This window comes from Hemitrygon akajei, chromosome 7 (genome assembly GCF_048418815.1).
Source record: "Hemitrygon akajei chromosome 7, sHemAka1.3, whole genome shotgun sequence".
NCBI classification, from domain to species: Eukaryota; Metazoa; Chordata; class Chondrichthyes; order Myliobatiformes; family Dasyatidae; genus Hemitrygon; species Hemitrygon akajei.
Genome location: NC_133130.1, coordinates 26220219 through 26239342, shown reverse-complemented (window position 1 = coordinate 26239342; position 19124 = coordinate 26220219). Strand labels below are relative to the sequence as shown.

At 40.7% G+C, this 19124-nt stretch overlaps 1 protein-coding gene across 2 annotated transcripts in view; it reads left to right on the top strand.

Annotated features, from left to right (window-relative positions):
* Positions 1–7528, top strand: part of ttc27 (tetratricopeptide repeat domain 27) — a 250649-nt gene extending 243121 nt beyond the window's left edge. For both annotated transcript variants that reach the window (XM_073050525.1, XM_073050524.1), the window contains exon 20: positions 1892–7528. In XM_073050525.1, coding sequence (XP_072906626.1) covers positions 1892–2017 — 126 coding nt within the window. In that variant the 3' untranslated portion in view covers positions 2018–7528. The remainder of the gene's footprint in view (positions 1–1891) is intronic.
* The last annotated feature ends 11596 nt before the right edge of the window (positions 7529–19124 follow it).

The window sequence follows — 19124 nt, the reverse complement described above, 5'->3', positions numbered from 1 at the left end:
TGGAAATTCCAGCAACACACACAAAATGCTGGAGGAACCCAGCAGGCCAGGCTGCATCTATGAAATGCGGCCTGCCGAAGGGTTTCAGCCCAAAACGTCAACTGTACTCTTTTCCATAGATGCTACCTGGCCTGCTGAGTTCCTCCAGCATTTTGAGTGTGTTGCTTGGTTAACAAAGTATTTAGTTGTTTTCCTTGTTTCATTAGCCATCAGCCAGAAGTCGCTGAGACTCACCAGTGCCATCTTAAACCAGAAGTTCATCAGTAGTGGGAGTTTATCCCCACTACCTTTGCCAACTATGACAACCTTAAGGAGCCTTCCTCCACCCCCCCACCGATTTTCTTAATTTCTTCCTCTGAATATGATCTGCTGTTGGGTAATGTTCATGGGCACCTCCTGCCAGTTCTCTTGTGTACTTCCTGGAATTTGGTGATAAGAGGCTGGAAGATTGTGCTATGTGTAGAAAGGGATATCCAAGGACTGCGTGGTTCAATACCACACTGGCATGTGTGTCTATACACCAAACCTTCGAGCAATTGTCTGTTCTCTATACTTCTACTTTTCATTTGCTTTGTGATGCCTTTTATTGAATTAATCTGAAATTAAATTTGGATGAAACTGATAGACAAGGGCCAGAAATTTGTGCTGTCAAACAGAACTGCACAGTTGGTTTAATCCAGAATGCAGCAAAGTTCTACCCATTTCTGGGCCTAAGAGCTGGCGAGAAATTCAATCCCCGATTTTGCTGATGTAAAACTCCCCCAAAATAATGTCAACAGTGGTGCAATTAGTGCTGTTCTCAGGAAGGGGGGTGGGGGTGGGGGGAATATCCCAGTGAAGGAGCTGTATTTGCTAATGTGAAGATGGATTTGCCAAGCGGAGAGGAGATGCATGCGGAAAATCCATGAATGATAAAGGGAAAATCATCCCATTCACTCCATTTCCAGGACATCTCACTGTCTTTTTCAATATGTAATTACAGTTGTAATGTGAAAATGGTACACACAGTTTATACAAAACAGTTCCCACAAACAATATCCTGTAATCTGTTCTTATAACATAGTCTAATGAATGCCTATTCTTCACTGTATCTTAATAAATAAATACATCGCAATAGAGTGGAGATTGTGAGCATTACATTGATCCCCATGACAACCCTACTGTGGATTCATTATCTGTTCAGTATATCATGATCATAGAGGGCATCTCAGGAAGCGGTTTACAGAGCAGATTTATGAGAAAGATTTTTTCTGTACTCAGTATCGCATCTCATTGTCTGGCAGATCAGACACGGCAGTTGTGTCAGGTGGGCACTGTTTAGTTTTGCAGATGATCGACTGTTGAGATGGAGGCAGGAAGCAGTCCTTTTTGTGCTTCCTCAGCTGTACTTCAGAGTATTGCAGGGAATGGATCCAGAGGTATCGAACTGCTACTCCAGTAGGAAAGGCTTTCTGCTCCAGGACTGCCTCTGTTCCAGCCAGGCAAATTTCTTGTGTCAAGGAGGCATTTAAGTTCAAACTTGCAGAGCTCTCGCTTTTGTGACAACATCGCATTTTTTCCAAGTGGGCTATAAACGGGAACAGATCTTGGCTTATGTCAGGTGTGCTTACCCAATACATTTTCAGATATATTGATTTAAGCATAAATATTTTTAAAATCCAGCTATGGTGTTGGCCCAAAGCTATTTGGCAGGGCAACAGTGAAATTTAATGCTGCCTCCTAATTGTAATTAATCCTGGTATTTCTAAGGAGAGAAGGAGAGTGAAAAATAGATTAAAGAACTGAATGGAAAAAGCTGCATACTGAAATAAATACAGCAACTGGCATGACAGCCGCTTAAAATCCTAACTTTCTTGTGTTTTTCTCATTCTCTTTGTTTCTGGCCTTACAGCAACTTTACACTGATGTTACTACGGGTGAAGTACAGAGCGAATTAGCCGATGAGAAACAGACAATGGACAATTTGATTTTGGAGCTTGACGAGCTTGGCAACCAACTGAGGGAGAAAAAGACCTGAATCAAAATTTCATCAAAGGAATAACACCAATTAGCATTCTCTATGTAATGAAACAATGTACTAGATCTGTATCAGTTATAAATAAAATATTCCTTTTCTACCTTTGATTTTCCACGACTTTTCACAACTTCCTTTCATTCAGACACTGTTTGGTTGAGGCCAACTTGTGTCTTTCAGGAGTTGTGGGCTTTGCTAGCTATGACAGCATTTATTGCGAATGCAAAATTGTAATGCCTGAGCAGAGAGGTTCACTATGCCATTTTGGAAGACAGATACAAGTCAACTATAGCACCGTGGCTCTGGGTGCATTTAATTACCTGGTCAGTTTGGTAGGTTTGCTTTCCAGAAGGACTTCAGTGAAACAGATGCTTTGTTCATGATAATTAAGCAGTTTCATTTTTAATCTTGTTTTTTTTTTAAAAAATCACTTTAGTAAAAATTTCCCTGCTTGTGTGATTCAAACACTTATCTACAGAGCCCATGTCTGAGTGCATCCAATAATCAGAATCAGGTTTATTATCACTGACAGTATAGTGCAATACATAAAAAAACAGTAAGTTACAATCAAAAATATAGCAGTAAAGAGGAAAAACTGGATGGTGTTCTTGGACCATGCAGAAATCTAATGGCAGAAGGGAAAAAGTGTTCCTAAAATGTTGATTGTTGGTCTTGAAGCTCCCATGCCTCCTTTCTGACAGCATTAATGAGAGGAGTGTATAAGACCATAAGATATGAGAGCAGAATTAGTCCATTTGGCCCATTGAGTCTGCTCTGCTATTTCATCATGGCTGATCCAATTTTCTCTTAGCCCCAATCTCTTGCCTTCTCCCCTAACCCTTCATGTCCTGACTAATCAAGAATCTATCAACCTCTGCCTTAAGTATGCCCAGTGGCCTCCACAGCCATCTGGGGGAGCGAAATCCTCAAATTCACCACTGTCCGGCTATGTTCCGAATGGCGAAAAGTGCTTAATGTTGGAGGCTGCTTTCTTCAGGCACCAGCGTGGTTACTTTGGTAGTGACAAAAACCCTTCACTAGGTGTATGTTGGTTTCCCTCTTTTTACTTGAGATTTCATGCTACATTTACCTGGCCCAGTTAGGATAATTCTTGTTTTTAAGTTATAGTTTCTAGGTTTATGCCACACCAGAAACATTAAGGGATGTGAACACCGGCATTGTCTGGTTTGACAATGAGAGATCAACAGAGATGTAGGTACCACCTTTGAGATGGAATATTAGCTGCAGGTTTCATCTGCTCATTCAGCGAAAAAAAAACCCAGAGCACACTTTATAATCAGAGTAGGTTGCCTGGTAACCAGATCACTATCTAACCAACATTACCAGAATAGCATCAAATTTTAGGGGAGGTTGTTTGGAAATTAGCTGCTACTTTTACTACATTATGACATTGGTAAAAGTACTATATTAAGACCATAAGATATAGGAGCAGAATTAGGCCATTTGGCCCATCGAGTTTGCTCCATCATTTCATCATGGCTAATCTAATTTTCCTCTCAGTTCCAATCTCCTGCCTTCCCTCCATATCCCCTCGTGCCCTGACTAATCAAGAATCTATCAACCTCTGCCTTAATTATAAATACAGACTTGGCTTCCACTGCTGCCTGTGGCAATGAATTCCACCGATTAACCACACTCTGTCTAAAGAAATTCCTCCTCATCTCCATTCTAAAAAGACGCCCCTCTATTCTGAGGCTTAGACTCTCCCACCATAGGAAGCATCCTCTCCACATCCATTCTGTCAAGGCCTTTTACCATTCGATAGGTTTCAATAAGGTCACCTCTCATTCTTCTGAATTCCAATGAATACAGGCCCAGAGCCATCAGACACTCTTCATATGACAAGCCATTCAATCCTGGAATCATTTTTGCGAACCTCTTGTGAAACCTCTCCAGTTTCAGCACATCCTTTCTAAGATAAGTGGTCCAAAACTGCTCAAAATTCCTCAAGTGAGACCAGTGCTTTATAAAGTCTCAACATTACATCCTTCCTTTTATATTCTAGTTCTCTGGAAATGAATGCTAACATTACATTTCCTTTCTCACCGCAAACTCAACCTGCAAATTAACCTTTAGGGGATCCTGTACAAGGGCCCCCAAGTCCTTTTACACATCAGTTTTTTGTATTTTCTCGCCATTTAGAATATAGTTAACCTTTTCATTTCTTCTACCAAAGTACATGACCATACACTTCCCAACTCTGTATTCCATCTGCCATTTCTTTGCCTAATTCTCCAAATCTGTCCGTTCTTCTATAGCCTCTCTGCTTCCTCAGAACTATCTGCTGCTCCACCTGTCTTCATATCGTCTGCAAGCTTTGTGGCAAAGCCATCTATTTCATCATCCAAATCATTGACATATGACGTAAAAAGAACTGGTCCCAACACAGACCCCTATTGGACAGCACTAGACACCGACAGCCAACCAGAAAAGGCTCCCTTTATTCCCGCTCTTTGCCTCCTGCCAATCAGCTACAGCTTTATTGATGCTAGTCTCCTCTAACACTATAGGCTCATAGCTTGTTATGCTGCCTCGTGTGGCATTTTGTCAAAGGCCTTCTGAAAATCCAAGTACACACATCAACCAATTCTCCTTTGTCTGTCCTGCTTGTTATTTCTTCACAGAAGTCCAACTGATTTGTCAGGCAAGATTTTCCCTTGAGAAACCATGCTGACCATGCCCTATTTTATCATGTGCTTCCAAGTACCCTGACACCTCATCCTTAGTAATCAACTCCAACATCTTCCCAACCACTGAGGTCAGACTAACTGGCTCATAGTTTTCTTTCTTCTGATTCTCTCCCTGCTTGAAGAGTGGGGTGACATTTACAATTTTCCAGTCTTCTAGAACCATTCCAGAATCTATTGATTCTTGAAATATCATTACTATGCCTCCACAATCTCTTCAGCCACCTATTTCAGAACTCTGGGGTGTACACCATCTGGTCCCGGTGACTTAATCTACCTTCAGACCTTCCAGTTTCCCAAGAACCTTCTCTCTATTTATGGTAACTTCGCACACTTCATGACGCCTGACACATGGAATTTCCACCATACTGCTAATGCCTTCCACTGTGAAGACTGATGTAAAATATGTATTCAGTTCATCCCCCTTTACTACCTCTCCAGCATTGTTTCCCAACAGTCTGATATCCACTCTTGCCTCTCTTTTACACTTTATGTTTCTGAAGAAACTTTTGGTATCCTCTTTAATATTATTGGTAGCTTACCTTTGTATTCCAATTTTACTTTCTCAATGACTTTTTTTAGTTACCTTCTGTTGGTTTTTGAAAAGCTTCCCAATCCTCTAACTTCCCTTTAATTTTTGCTCTATTATATGCTCTCTTTGGCTTTTATGTTGGCTTTGACTTCTCTTGAGCCACAGTTGTGCATCTTTCCTTTAAAATACTTATTCCTCTTTGGGATGTATATATCCTGTGCCTTACAAATTGCTCTCAGAAATATCCAGACATTCCTGATTTGCCATCATCCCTGCCTGTGTTCTTTTCCAATCAATTCTGGCCAGCTCCTCTCTCATGCCTTTGTAATTCCCTTTACTCCACTGTAATATTGATACATCTGACTTTAGCTTCTCCTTCTCAAATGTCAGGGTGAGTTTGATCATATGATCACTTACTTTAAGGTCACTAATCAATTCTGGTTCAGTGCAGAACTCCCAGTCCAGAATATATTTGCAATGAAGTATTTTGGGATTTCAGAACAGTGTATGGAAGATAATTTGTAAATCTATATTTTAAATGTATGTGTAAAATTTAAAATTAAATCTAGAAATTTTAAATAAAAATTAATAATTATGAGAACTAGCCTTTTGAAGCAGAAAATTCAGAGAGGGTCAATTGCTAGATTCTAGGATGATTCTTCCTCTTGGGGAGGGAGGGGTAGAGTAGGAATCTAAAACAAGGGATTGTTTCAGAATAAAGGGTTACCCATTGAAAAGGGAGTTGAATTCTTCTCTCAGAAGGTTAGGAATTTTATACCTGTGGGAGCTGTGGAGGCAAGCAAATTGAGCTCAGGCCTCATCGAGGGGTCACAGCGTAAAGGGTGTGCAGCCACAAGTTTCAGGGTTTCAGCATCTTGGAGGAGCTATCCTGGGCCCAGTACAATAATGCAATCACAAAGAAGGAATGCCAAGTGGCTATGCTTCATTTGGAGTTTGAGGAGATTTGGTATGCCACCAAAGACTCCAGCAAATTTCTGCAGATGTACTGTGGAGAGCATTCACAACATGGCACGTAGGCTCTGATGCACAGGATTGAGCTGCAGGGAGTTGTAGACTCAACCAGCTCCATCATCCTTCCCACCTCTGAGGACATCTTCAAACAGTGGTGCCTCAGGAATACGATCCCCATCACTAGGGACCTTCACCGTCCAGGACATACCCTCTTATAACTACCACGTGATACGTGCACGCCTTGCCTAAAGTAAACACAAAGTTAGACCCACATATCTGTCTCCCGTATCCTCCTTCCAATTAGTTTAATGGTTTTGAAGTTACAAAACATAACAACTACTTAAGCGTTTTGCACTATTTATTTATTAAAAATTGCTAAACGTTACCAAGATATATAATTGTATTGCTCTGTACTACTTCCACAAAGCAACAAATTTCACGACATCTGATCTGAGCAGTCATATCTGTTGAACAACAAACGAGGCTCAAGGGGCCCTGTGAGCTACTCTTGGTTCTATTCCAGACAGAAGTCATACAGTGACATACAATATTGTGGATATTCTCTGTAGCTGTTACACTTTATTCTGCATTGTTATTATTTTACCTTATTCTACCCCAATACACTGTGCAATGATCTGTATGAACAGCGTGCAAGACAAGCTTTTCATTGTATCTCAGTACACGTGACAATAATAAACCAGTTCTAACTCCAATGGGGAATTGCTCTGCACTGTGGGTGGTGGAAGTAAATACATTATTGTGTTACAAATGCCTTTTAGAACTATTAGTTGGAATGGCCAGCTGGCTTCTGGCCATTTCAACTAATATTTTAAAAAGGATTTTGAGAAATTTGGCATGTCATAGCAAAAGGAATATTTGAAAGGGTTTTATTAAATAAAATAGCTTGGGCATCAGCTTGACCAGCTCAACGAAAGAAGTTTAAGATGAATTCAGCAATTACTTTTCTCATGAATGTTTAAATCAATGCTTTTAGAGAGTTAATGTCAATCCATTATAAGCAATGACTTGTGAGTTGCTGGTTCTTAAACCAGCAGGTGTATTCTGTTAGGAATTGTAATATTTTCTTTCCAGTCAATTTCTCTAGGCTGAGACAGAATTAGGTTAAATAAATTTTCTGTAAAAGTGATCAACTAATACTGTGTCACTACGTTAAAGGAAATTCCATTATCACCTTGTATGACCACTGCAACTTAACTGCTTAGAATAACAATTACTGCAATTGCTATTTGTTTCATGAGTTTCAGAAGTTGCTTGCCTTAATAAATACCTTTATCATCCAAAGATATTTTTTTAAAAATACCATGTTTTATGTGTAAGGCTGATATTGTTGCTACTTTTTTTTTGTAATTTATTTTTTTATTGAAGTTCATCAAACAAACATTCCCATAAGATGTATTTCAGACATTGTACATATATATCATATAATCATATATATCACAAAATCTCCACAAAGTATTTATCTGGGGTATACACGTATAGAAAAGAGTGGAAAGAAAAAACAAGCAAAAGGAAAGAACTGTGTGCAAGTAGGGAGTGATCCTTTTTTTTTTACAACAGATTCATTGATTTGTGAGAATGAAATCAGGCCTATGAGGCATTATGTAGTTAAACCATTTTTCCCAGTATGAACCAAATTGTTCCAGCTTATGATTAACAGATGCTGTTATCTTCTCCATTTTGTAAATGTCCATTGTAATTTCCATCCATGTATTTAAAGTTGGGCTCTCCTGTGATAACCATTTCCTAGTAAGAGTCTTTTTACCAGCCACCAACAGTATATTCATTAAATATTTATCTCTTTTCAACCATCCTTGAGGTATATATCCAAAATATATGGTCTTACTCTCCAAGGGTATTTTAGATTTACTAGCTATATTTCCATTTTCATTTAATATGAGTCTTAATTTTAGCAATATAGCAGCTTGGGACATACTGATGTATCATATGATTGAAAGCAGCAAACTGCTAGATACATAAAAGGTGTAAAGTAGAACCTGACATTGTTTGTGGACCTCTAACCCTACCTGTAGTCTAGTTTAGAGTCTAGTTTTGAATTTTCTTGAGCAGCCCCCCTAGTTGTCAGCTGCTGTTTGAGGGACACAATCTTTAGGCAATGTTAAAGAAATTATTTGTGTTTCAGTTGATTCTCTTCTGAAAAATACACTAAGAAAACTGAAACATCAACAGAAAGAGGAAAAAAAAACTTGCAACCAAAGCTTACTATATTCCAAAGTATTGTTGCTAAAGTGAGATGCATGTGTATGTTAAATATAACAAAGGTCTACATCTAGCTTCCTTTATTCCAAATTAATTTGCTCTCAATCCCCATTGCAAGAGACCTTGTACTCTACTTGCATTCTTCCCTCAACTCTAACAAATAATCAAGTAAGCTTTCTTTAAAATTCCTTGTTCCGTACAGATGGTTTTATTTTCAGTTAATCCATGATGAGGTGATGGTAGGCTTGAAGATGCATTTTTTCTCATGTTTATCATCGTTATAATGGAGAATTGCAGGATTTTGAACTGGCAATCAGTCCAGGATCTACCTTGGAACCTAAATGCTTAGAATTGTGTTCAGTTTTGGGCTCCTTATTTTAGAAAGAATATACTGACATTAGAGAGGGTTCAGAGAAGATTCATGAGAATGATTCCAGGCATGAAAGGGTTACTGTATGAGGAACGGGTTCAGAGAAGATTCATGAGAATGATTCCAGGCATGAAAGGGTTACTGTATGAGGAACGTCTGGCAGCTTGTGGGCTGTATTCCCTGGAGATCTGGAGAATGAGGGGGATCTCAGAAACATTCCAAATGTTAAGAGACCTAAACAGATTAGAAATGGCAAAGTTATTTCCCATGGTAGGGGATTCTGGGACAGGAGGGCACAACTTCAGGATTGAAGGATGTCCTTTTAGAACTGAGGTGAGGAGAAATTACTTTAGTCAGAGGGTGGTAAATCTGTGGAATTTGTTGCCTTGAGCAGCTGTAGAGGCCAAGTCATTGGGTGTATTTAAGTCAGAGATAGATAAGTTTTTGATTAGCCAGGGCATCAAAGAGCATGGGGTGAAAGCAGGGGAGTGGGGATGACTGGAAGAATTGAATCAGCCCATGATTGAATTGTGGAGCAGACTCGATGGGCCGACTGGCCTAATTCTGTTCCTATATCTTATGGTCTTAATTTTAACCTGCACTAACAACTATGAGAACTTTGGTTAAAAACCTTAAAGTCATTAACCTTCACATCAATGATTTTCCATAGGACTCTTGCTGTGCACCCCGGCCCCCCACCTGTTTAATTAGTGGGGTGTTGGTATGGCTAGTTGACTAATGATTGATTGGTGGTCTAAAGTGCTAAAATATGATTCAAACTGAGTGGCAAACCCATCCAGAGAGAGAGAGAAAAAACCTCCATATGTGGAGGCATTTAGTGTTTGCATATCAATGGTGTATGCACAGCTTGATGCAGTCAGATACAAAACATAGCTGTCAGGAAGAAGACTACATTGGATGCGTTTTTCCCCCCACCCCCCCCCCCCCTACATTATCCAGAGATTTGTGTGTCATGTCTCCGTAGACTGTGCATTTTTGATCTCCGGGTAAAAGGGAAGATGGCTTGAGAGATTGCTGCATCGCAGAAGTTGGGATGTGGATCGAACTACAGCAGTGAGAATAGCTCATGTAAGCTGTCTGGCTTCTTTACATCGGTTGAAAGGAATGCTATTCCCACAATTCCAGTTATCTGCTTTGCCTTCTCCTCACCCCAAATGTGTTTGAACTAAGTGGGGTCTGGTGGGCCCTTTTAGAGAACAATTACAATCACAAGTACATTCTGGATTTACACCTAGGCCAGACTGGGTAAGAGCCGCAGACTTCTTTCCCTGAACGACATTACAGAATTAAGAGAATTATTACAACATTCCAATAGTGTTCATAATCACCAAGAGTAATACCAGCATTCAGCTGATGTATCCATTAATGTATGGATTTTTTTTATTCAAGGAAGTTAAATTTCCCTGTTGCTCTAGTGTGGTTTCATTCCAGCCTGGTGTTTGATTGGCATGCTAATAAGATATGGTAACAACTGCCCTAGACTACAAAGTTCAGTTTATTGTCATATGCAGAAGTTGCCTGGGCTGGATACTGGACCGTTCAGAACAAGGGTGGTGAACCACTGGCAATGTACACAAAATGCTGGAGGAACTCAGCTGGTCAGGTAGCATCTATGGAAAAGAGTAAGCAGTCAACATTTCGGGCCGAGACCCTTCATCAGGCCTGGAAAGGAAGAGGAGGTCAAGGAAAGAAGGTGTGGGGGTAGGGAAAGAAGAAGTCCAAGGTGGTAGGTAATAGTTGAAACTGAGAGAGGGGTGAAGTAGAGATCTGGGAAGTTGACTGGTAAAAGAGATAAAGGGCTGGAGAAGGGGGAATCTGATAGGAGAGGGTAGAAAGGGAAGGGGAGGAGCATAGAACCATAGAACACTACAGCACAGTACAGGCCCTTCAGCCCTCCATGTTGTGCTGACCCATATAATCCTTAAAAAAAAGTACTAAACCCACAATACCCCATAACCCTCCATTTTTCTTTCATCTATGTGCCTGTCCAAGAGGCTCTTAAATACCCCTAATGTTTTAGCCTCCACCACCATCCCTGGTAAGTCATTCCAGGCACTCACAACCCTCTGTGTAAAAAACTTACCCCTGATATTTCCCCTAAACTTCCCTCCCTTAATTTTGTATATATGCCCTCTGGTGTTTGCTATTGGTACCCTGGGAAACAGCTACTGACTATCCACCCTATCTATGCCTCTCATAATCTTGTAAACCTCTATCAAGTCCCCTCTCATTCTTCTACACTCCAAAGAGAAAAGTCCCAGCTCTGCTAACCTTGCTTCATATGACTTGTTCTCCAATCCAGGCAACATCCTGGTAAATCTCCTCTGCACTCTCTCCATAGCTTCCACATCCTTCCTATAATGAGGTGACCAGAATTGAACACAATACTCTAAGTGCATCAGAGGGACTTGACTGGCAGATTAGGAGGTAAGGTGAGAGAGGGAAACAGGAATGGAGACTGGTGAAGGAGAGTAGGGGAGGGGGGCGTTCAAGAACTAGTTGTACGTGCCATCAAGTTGAAGGCTACCCAGATGGAATATAAGGTGTTGCTCCTCCAGCCTGAGTGTGGCCACATCGCGACTGTAGAGGGGGCTTTGCTGACATGTTGGAATGGGAATGGGAAGTAGAATTGAAATGTGTGGCCACCGGCAGATCCGGCTTTTTGTGGTGAACTGAGCAGAGGTGGTCTCCCAATCTACGTCAGGCCTCACCAATATACAAGAGGTCACACTTGGAGCACTGGATACAGTAGGTGACCCCAACAGACTGCAGGTGAGGTGTCGTCTCACCAGGAGGGACTGATGGCTACCCTGAATGATAATGAGGGAGGAGGTGCAGGGGCAGTTGTGGCACTTGCTCTGCTTGTAAGGATAAGAACCAGCAGGCAAATCAGTGAGGAGGGACGAATGGACAAGGGAGTTGCGTAGGCAGCGATCCCTGTGGGAAGTGGATTCTGGATTCTACCTCTTCCCACCCTGTCACTTGTAAAAATGCCACCACTTCTCTCAGTTCCTCCATCTCCGCTGCACCTGCTCTCAGGCTGTCACTTTTCATTCCAGAACTGATGAGATGTCCTCCTTCTTCAAAGAAAGGGGCTTTCTTTCCTCCACCATCAATGCTGCCCTCACCCCGCCCTCTCGCCATCACATTAGGGATAGGGTTCCTCTTGCCCTCACCTAACACCCCACTAGCCTTCGCGTCCAAATTCTCTTTAACTTCTGCCATCTCCAACGGGGTCCCACCACCAGACGCATCTTTCCCAATCCGCTCCCCTCCCATTTTCCACGTTCCATGGGGATCGCTGTCTCCTGGAACTTATCCTTGCAAGCAGAACAAGTTCCACACCTGTCCCTGCACCTCCTCCCTCACTACCATTCAGGGACCCAAATCGTCCTTCTAGGTGAGGCGACACTTCACCTTTGACAACACGAGTGAATCTGCAGATGCTGGAAATAAATAAAAACACAAAATGCTGGCAGAACTCAGCAGGCCAGACAGCATCTATGGGAGGAGGTGATGACGACATTTCGGGTCAAAACCCTTCATCAGGAGGCTCCTGATGAAGGGTTTCGGCCCGAAACGTCGTCACTACCTCCTCCCATAGATGCTGTCTGGCCTGCTGAGTTCTGCCAGCATTTTGTGTTTTTACTTCACCTTTGAGTCTGTTTGGGTCATCTACTGTATCCGGTGCTCCCAGTGTGGCCTGTGAGTGGTGAGAGGTGATGTAGATTGGGAGACCACTTCGCCGAGCACCTCCGCTCAGTACGCCACAGAAAGCAGGATCTCCTGGTGGCCACCATTTCAATTCTACTTCCCATTCTGCCACATCAGTCCATGGCTTCCTGTACTGCCGTGGTGAGGCCGCTCTCAGGTTGGAGGAGCAACACTTCATATTCCGTCTGGGTAGCTTCCAACCTGATGGCGTGAACATCGATTTGTCTAACTTCCCATAATGCCCCCCCATCTCCTCCACCATTTCCCACCCCCTTTTACTCTCCCTCTCACCTTATCTCCTTGCCTGCCCATCATCTCCCTCTGATGCTCCTCCCACCTTCCCTTTCTTCCATGGCTGTCTATCCTCTCCTATTAGGTTCCTCCTTCTCCAGCCCTGTATCTCTTTAACCAATCAACTTACAAGCTTTTTACTTCATTCCTCTCCCCTGCTGGTTTCATATCATCTACCCCCTTGTACTTAGAATCATAAAGAAGTACAGCACAGCAGCAGGCTCTTTGGCCCATCCAGTCCTTGCCTACTCCCATTAACCTGCACAGGGACCATAGCCCTCCATATCCCTACTATTCATATACCTATCTAAACTTCTCTTAAACTTTGAAATTGAACTTGCATGGACCATTTGTTCTGGCAGCTCACTTCACTCTCTTATGACCTTGTGAGTAAAGAAGTTTCACCTTGTGTTCCCTTTAAACTTCTCACCTTTCACCCTCAGGCCACAAGCTCTGGTTGTAATCCCACCCAACCTCAGCAGAAAAAGCCTGCAGGTATTTACCCCTGCTATACCCCTCATACTTTTGTATACCTCTATCAAATCTCCTCTCAATCTTCTATGTTCCGAAGAATATAGACCTAACCTATTCACTCTTTCTTTATAATTCAGGTCCCCTGGACCTAGCAACATCTTTGTAAATTTCCTCTGCACTCTTTCAAACTTTTTTACATCGTTCCTGTAGGTAGACCAAAATGCTCCCAATTAGGCCTCACCGAAGTCTTATACAACTTCAACATCCTCTGTACTCAATACATTGATTTATGAAGGCCAATGTGCCAAAAGCTTTCTTTACAACCCTATCTACCTGTGATGCCACTTGCAACGAATTATGTACCTGTATTAACAGATCCCTTTGTTCTACCACACTCCTGAGAATCCTACCATTCTCTGGGTAAGACCTTCCCTGATTGGTGCTACGGAAGTGCAAAACCTCGCACTTGCCTGCATTAAATTCCATCTGCCATTTTTCCAGCTGATGTAGATCCCTCTGCAAGCCATGATAGTCTTCCTCACTGTCTGCTACACCCCTTATCTTGGAGTCATCCACAAATTTGCATATCTAGTTAACCACAATGATCCAGATCATTGATATAATTGAGAAATAACAAAGGACCCAGCACTAATCCCTGCGACACTCCATTAGTCACAGGCTTCCAGTCAGAGAGGCAACTACATACTACCACTCTCTGGCTTCTCCCACAAGGCCAATGTCTAATCCAATTTACTACCTCATCCTGAATGCGGAGCGACTGAACCTTCTTGAGCAACCTCTCATGCAGGATCTTGTCAAAGGCCTTGCTAAGGTCCACACAGACAACATCCACTGCCTTGCCTTCATCAATTTTACTGGTGACTTTCTTGAAAAGCTATAAGATTTGCTAGCCGTGACCTACCACACACGAAGCCATGTTGACTGTCCTTAATCAGTCCATGTCTATCCAAATACTAATTTATTCAGTTCCCTTAGAATACCTTCCAATAACTTTCCCCTAACAGATGTCAGACTCACCGACCTATAATTTCCTGGTTTCTATTTAGAGCCTTTTTTAAACAGCGGGACAACATTGGCTATCCTCCAATCCTTTGGTTCCACTTCTGACGCTAAGGAGATAAATATCTCCACTAGAGCACCGACAATTTTTGCACTTGCCTCCCATCGGGTCAAAGGGAACGCCTTGTCAGGCCCTGGGGATTTATCCACCCTGATTTGCCTCAGGGTAGCAAACACCTCCTCCTCTGTAATCTGTACAGGGTCCATGACCTTGATGCCGCTTTGCTTCACTTCTATAGACTCTGTATCGGTCTCCTGAGTAACTACAGATGCAACGAATGCATTTAAGATCTCTCCCATCTGTTTTGGCTCACACATGGATTACTATTCTGGTCTTCCAGAGGATCAATTTTGTCTTTAGCATTCATTTTGCTCTTAACATATCTGTAGAATCGCTCACGATTCTTCTTCACCTTGTCTGCTAGAGCAACTTCATGCCTTCTTTTAGCCCTCCTGATTCCTGGCTTAAGTATTTTCTTGATTTTTTGTATACCGTAAGCACTTCATTTGTTCCTACTTGGCTATACCTGCTGTGCATCTCCTTTTTTTTCTCTTAACCAGGGCCTCAATAACTTCATCTTTTATTCTGACAGGTGCATACAAGCTTTGTACTCTCTAAATTTCATTTTTGAATGCCTCCCACTTTCCAAGTACACCTTTACCTGTCCCAATCCACATTTGCCAGCTCATTTCTGATTGCATCAAAAGTGGCCTTTCTCCAGTTTAGAATCTGAACCTGTGGACAAGGCCTATCTCTTTCCATATTTACTTTCACTTCTCCCCCCGCTCCCACCTCCTTACCCTGACTTCTCCTCTTCCTTTCCAGTCTTGATGAAGGTTCTCAGCCCGAAACTTTGACTGTTCACTCTTTTCCATAAACTTTGCCTGGCCGGCTGAGTAACTCCAGCGTTTTGTGTGTGTTGCTTCGGATTTCTGGCATCTGCAGATTTTCACGTGCTTGTGGCAAGCGTATGCAACAATACGACACTCAAAAATATTGCTGGTGCACGCTATGCAGTGCAGCCCCTCGGTACTTTGAAGCCCGTCCATTTGCCGGTGGCATGGTGGCATAGTGGTTAGTACAACGTTTTTCAGTACAGGCGACCCAGATTCAAATCCCACCGCTATCTGTATGGAGTTTCTTCGTTCTCCCCATGACCTCGTGGGTGTCCTCATGGTTCCTCTCACAGTCCAAAATATTCTGGTTGGCAGATTAATTGTCTCGTTCAAAGGGCTGGAACGTTGCATCATGATTATCTTTACTGCCAAATGAGACAGCGGATGAATTTTTGCAAACCAAGAGCAGTGAGATTTTTCACAGAAAAATTCTCACGCAAGCTTGTCACCAGCTAGATGGGCTGCGTGGAATTGGATGATAAGTTTTGAAATTTTCACAGACCAGGTGTACACATCAGTATTTGGCTTTGCTCTGCTTCTCTGTTTTTTCTTCTGTCATCTGTGAGTGAAGACTGGATATTCAGTGATAGTAAAGGTAAATACTGTTTGTAGTTTAGCGCCTCCATGATATTTATTGTTTCAGCAATAAACATATTTATATTAGTAAACTATGTTGTTCTGGTTAATCAGACAGGTTGTTTTTACCCTTTCCAGCTTGTTCAGAATGTAAGATACAAAAATGGGAGAAGCAGCAGAGATTTTCGAGACTACTGAAAATAAATACTTGGCATAATAAAAAAGGATGATAAAGCGTTATGCAGTTCTTCCTCTGTAAAGCAGCACAATCAAACAGTTCATAAATGGCTTTGTGATAGAGAAATCAGGAACAAAAAATACAGTCAAATACTTGATGATACTTAGTTTTGACGTTTTCGAGATTATTGCTTAACATGAAAAACCGCCTCAGTGAAGGGGTATATGTTAAAGTATCATGGCTAGAGAGTGCTGCTTTCCTCTTTGATGGCTTTTCAGAGAAAGACAAAAATATTCAGCTTGTTAAGAATTTGCCACTGAGCAGAAACAGTAAAAAATAGAATATTAATGATGGGAACAATCATAGCGGAACAACTAGCAAAAGATATTAGTTCATGTAAATTTCTTTCCATTTGTCTTGATGAGAGCACTGATGTTACATCATCAACGAGGCTAGATATTACTGCTCAATTATGAAGGGGTGATGAATTATGCAACGAACTGGTTAACTTCGTAACATTATCTGAACTCACTACAGGAGTTTGAAGCATGTAAGCCAGTAACAAAAGAAATGTTAACCTTTCAAAATTAGTTTCAGTGACAAATGATGGTGCACCATACATTGCGTAAAAAAAAGGTTTTGTCAATCTGCAAACTGTGCTGAAAATCCACTGATAGGCTTTCATTGAATAGCACACGAGGAGGGTTTGTGTACAAAAGTTGGCCTAAGGAATTTGAAGAAGTGATAAAAATTATAACCATGTTAATTGATTTTATTTTTGAGTGTGCTTTGAAAAAAAGAGAGAACTTCAGAATCTACTGAGCAAGGTGATTTTTGTGCACACAGGACTACTAATGTACAACTATTTCTGTTGACTTAGTCAAGGTTCTGTCCTTAAACAATTTGCTGAGTGTTTGGATGAAATTTGTGTATTTTTGATGAATGACAAGTTTTCTTTTCAAGAATTACATGATATGGTGTGAATTTGTAGATTGATTTTTTTTTGGCAGATTACTCCTCACATTTAAATAATATGAATACTAAATTACAGGCAAAACACTTGATGCTGTGTTAGATAACGTAAGAGTCTTTGAAATCCAACTGGAAGTAATTAAACATGATGTCAAAAATGGAACTTATAAATATTTCCAAAATTAAAAAAGCACATGACAGATATTGAAGTTCCTGTAACGACAGTCAGAGCCATACGCTACAATTTCTTAGTATCATTAGTTCAATCATTATACAATGTTCTTTATGATTCACTAAGTTGTGATCATTTGAAGGAACTGCATAAATTCATCATGTCACAAAGTGCTGGAGGAACTCAGCAGGCTAGACAGCATCTATGGAAAAGAGTACAGTCGATGTTTCAGACCGAGACCCTTTGTCCTGAGGATCTCAGCCTGGAACATGGACTGTATTATTTTCCACAGATGCTACCTGATCTGCTGAGTTCCTCCGGCATTTTTTGTGTGTTGCTTGGATTTCCAGCATCTGCAGATTTTTTCTTGTTTTTAAAGTTCATCATGTATGCAGTTAGGGTAACATTAGACAAGCTGAAATTTGGAAACGTTGCAGTAGATTGATTTGGATAATTTTGAATTGCTTTACAAAGCAGCTCAATTTGGAGGCAAAAATTTGTCAGCTTAAGATCTAAACTAGAAATTTTGAAAGAAATTGGTTAGTAATTGGATCAAAGCATAAAAATCCAGACAATAAGGTACTGGAATTCAGAAATTCCATTCCTGAAACTTTTAACTGTCTGAAACCAGAGGTCTCACTTAGAGTAAAGTGTGTTTATTTTCCTTTCCTTGACCTTTTATGAAAATGCACCAAAGCTTATAATATTAGGTTCACATTTCTTATGTTATATATGAGGTACAATAACAATACTGTTTAGAATTGATGTTATTTTCAAATGTCTTTTTAAAAAATATATTATTAATTTTTGAACAGGTTTTCTAAAATGCATCATTTATTTCAATCTGTCCCTTATAATTTTATTAATAGGGAAACAATGGATACATGTAAATAAGCAACAGGATTCATCCCTTTTCCCTAAAAAAAATCCACAATTATCGTTAATAATTCATTAACAATTATAATCTCTGCCCAAAGTTACCATAGCATGCAAGAGAATTTTTCTTGCAAAGTTTATCAGCAATTTGGTCACATGCTCTCAAAAAGGTTCACCGCCCTGGTTTAAAGGGTACAACTGGAGAACTGATGGAGTTGAGAATGAGTCCAGACCTCTGGATTTATAATCCAGTTGCAATGCAGCTCTTCTGTTTGAGTCTCTCACAGTTTTTGTTTAGAATCAGAATTGGATATTATATCATTGACATATGATGTGAAATGTGTTATTTTGCAGCAAAGACAAAAAAAATTGTAAATTATAAAAATATTATGCACAAAAGAATGAATAACGAGGTAGTGTTCATGTACGATTCAGGAATCTGATGGCAGAGGGGAAGAAGCTGTTCCTAAAATGTTGAATGTTGCTTAATAGATTCTATTTAGGTTTATTCTAATAATAAAACCCACACATGAAACTGAAGTAACTCTAATGCATCCTTAATTGCCTGTGGCTGTTTTGTCAGTTTTTGCAAAGGGTGACGACGTTAATCTGTTTCCAATCTATAGATATCTTTGTGGTATCCAATAACTTCATCATAATGACTGTCAATGTCTTATAAATTTCCTCTCTTGTCTCATTCATTTTTAGATAAATACCATCTAAACTTAGGAATTTATTACATTTGAGCCCTTTAGCTCGACTTGGGCTTGCATCTAATTATGTCTAAAGCAGTAAGATACCTTTTAAAGACAGAACAATATCTTGGCAAAAGGCAGTGCCATGGTTTAGTAGGACAAGGGATTACATTTTTCATTTGTTGTGCAAGTTTCTTATCTGGAGCAGACAGCACTAGGGAGATGGGTTCTGTGGAAGTTATGCAGCCTCACAGCTATTAATGGCCAATAGCTATTAATGGAAATGAGACAGTTCAGCAGGCAGACTTTGGAATGAAACTGAAATGCTATTATCAAAGACTTTT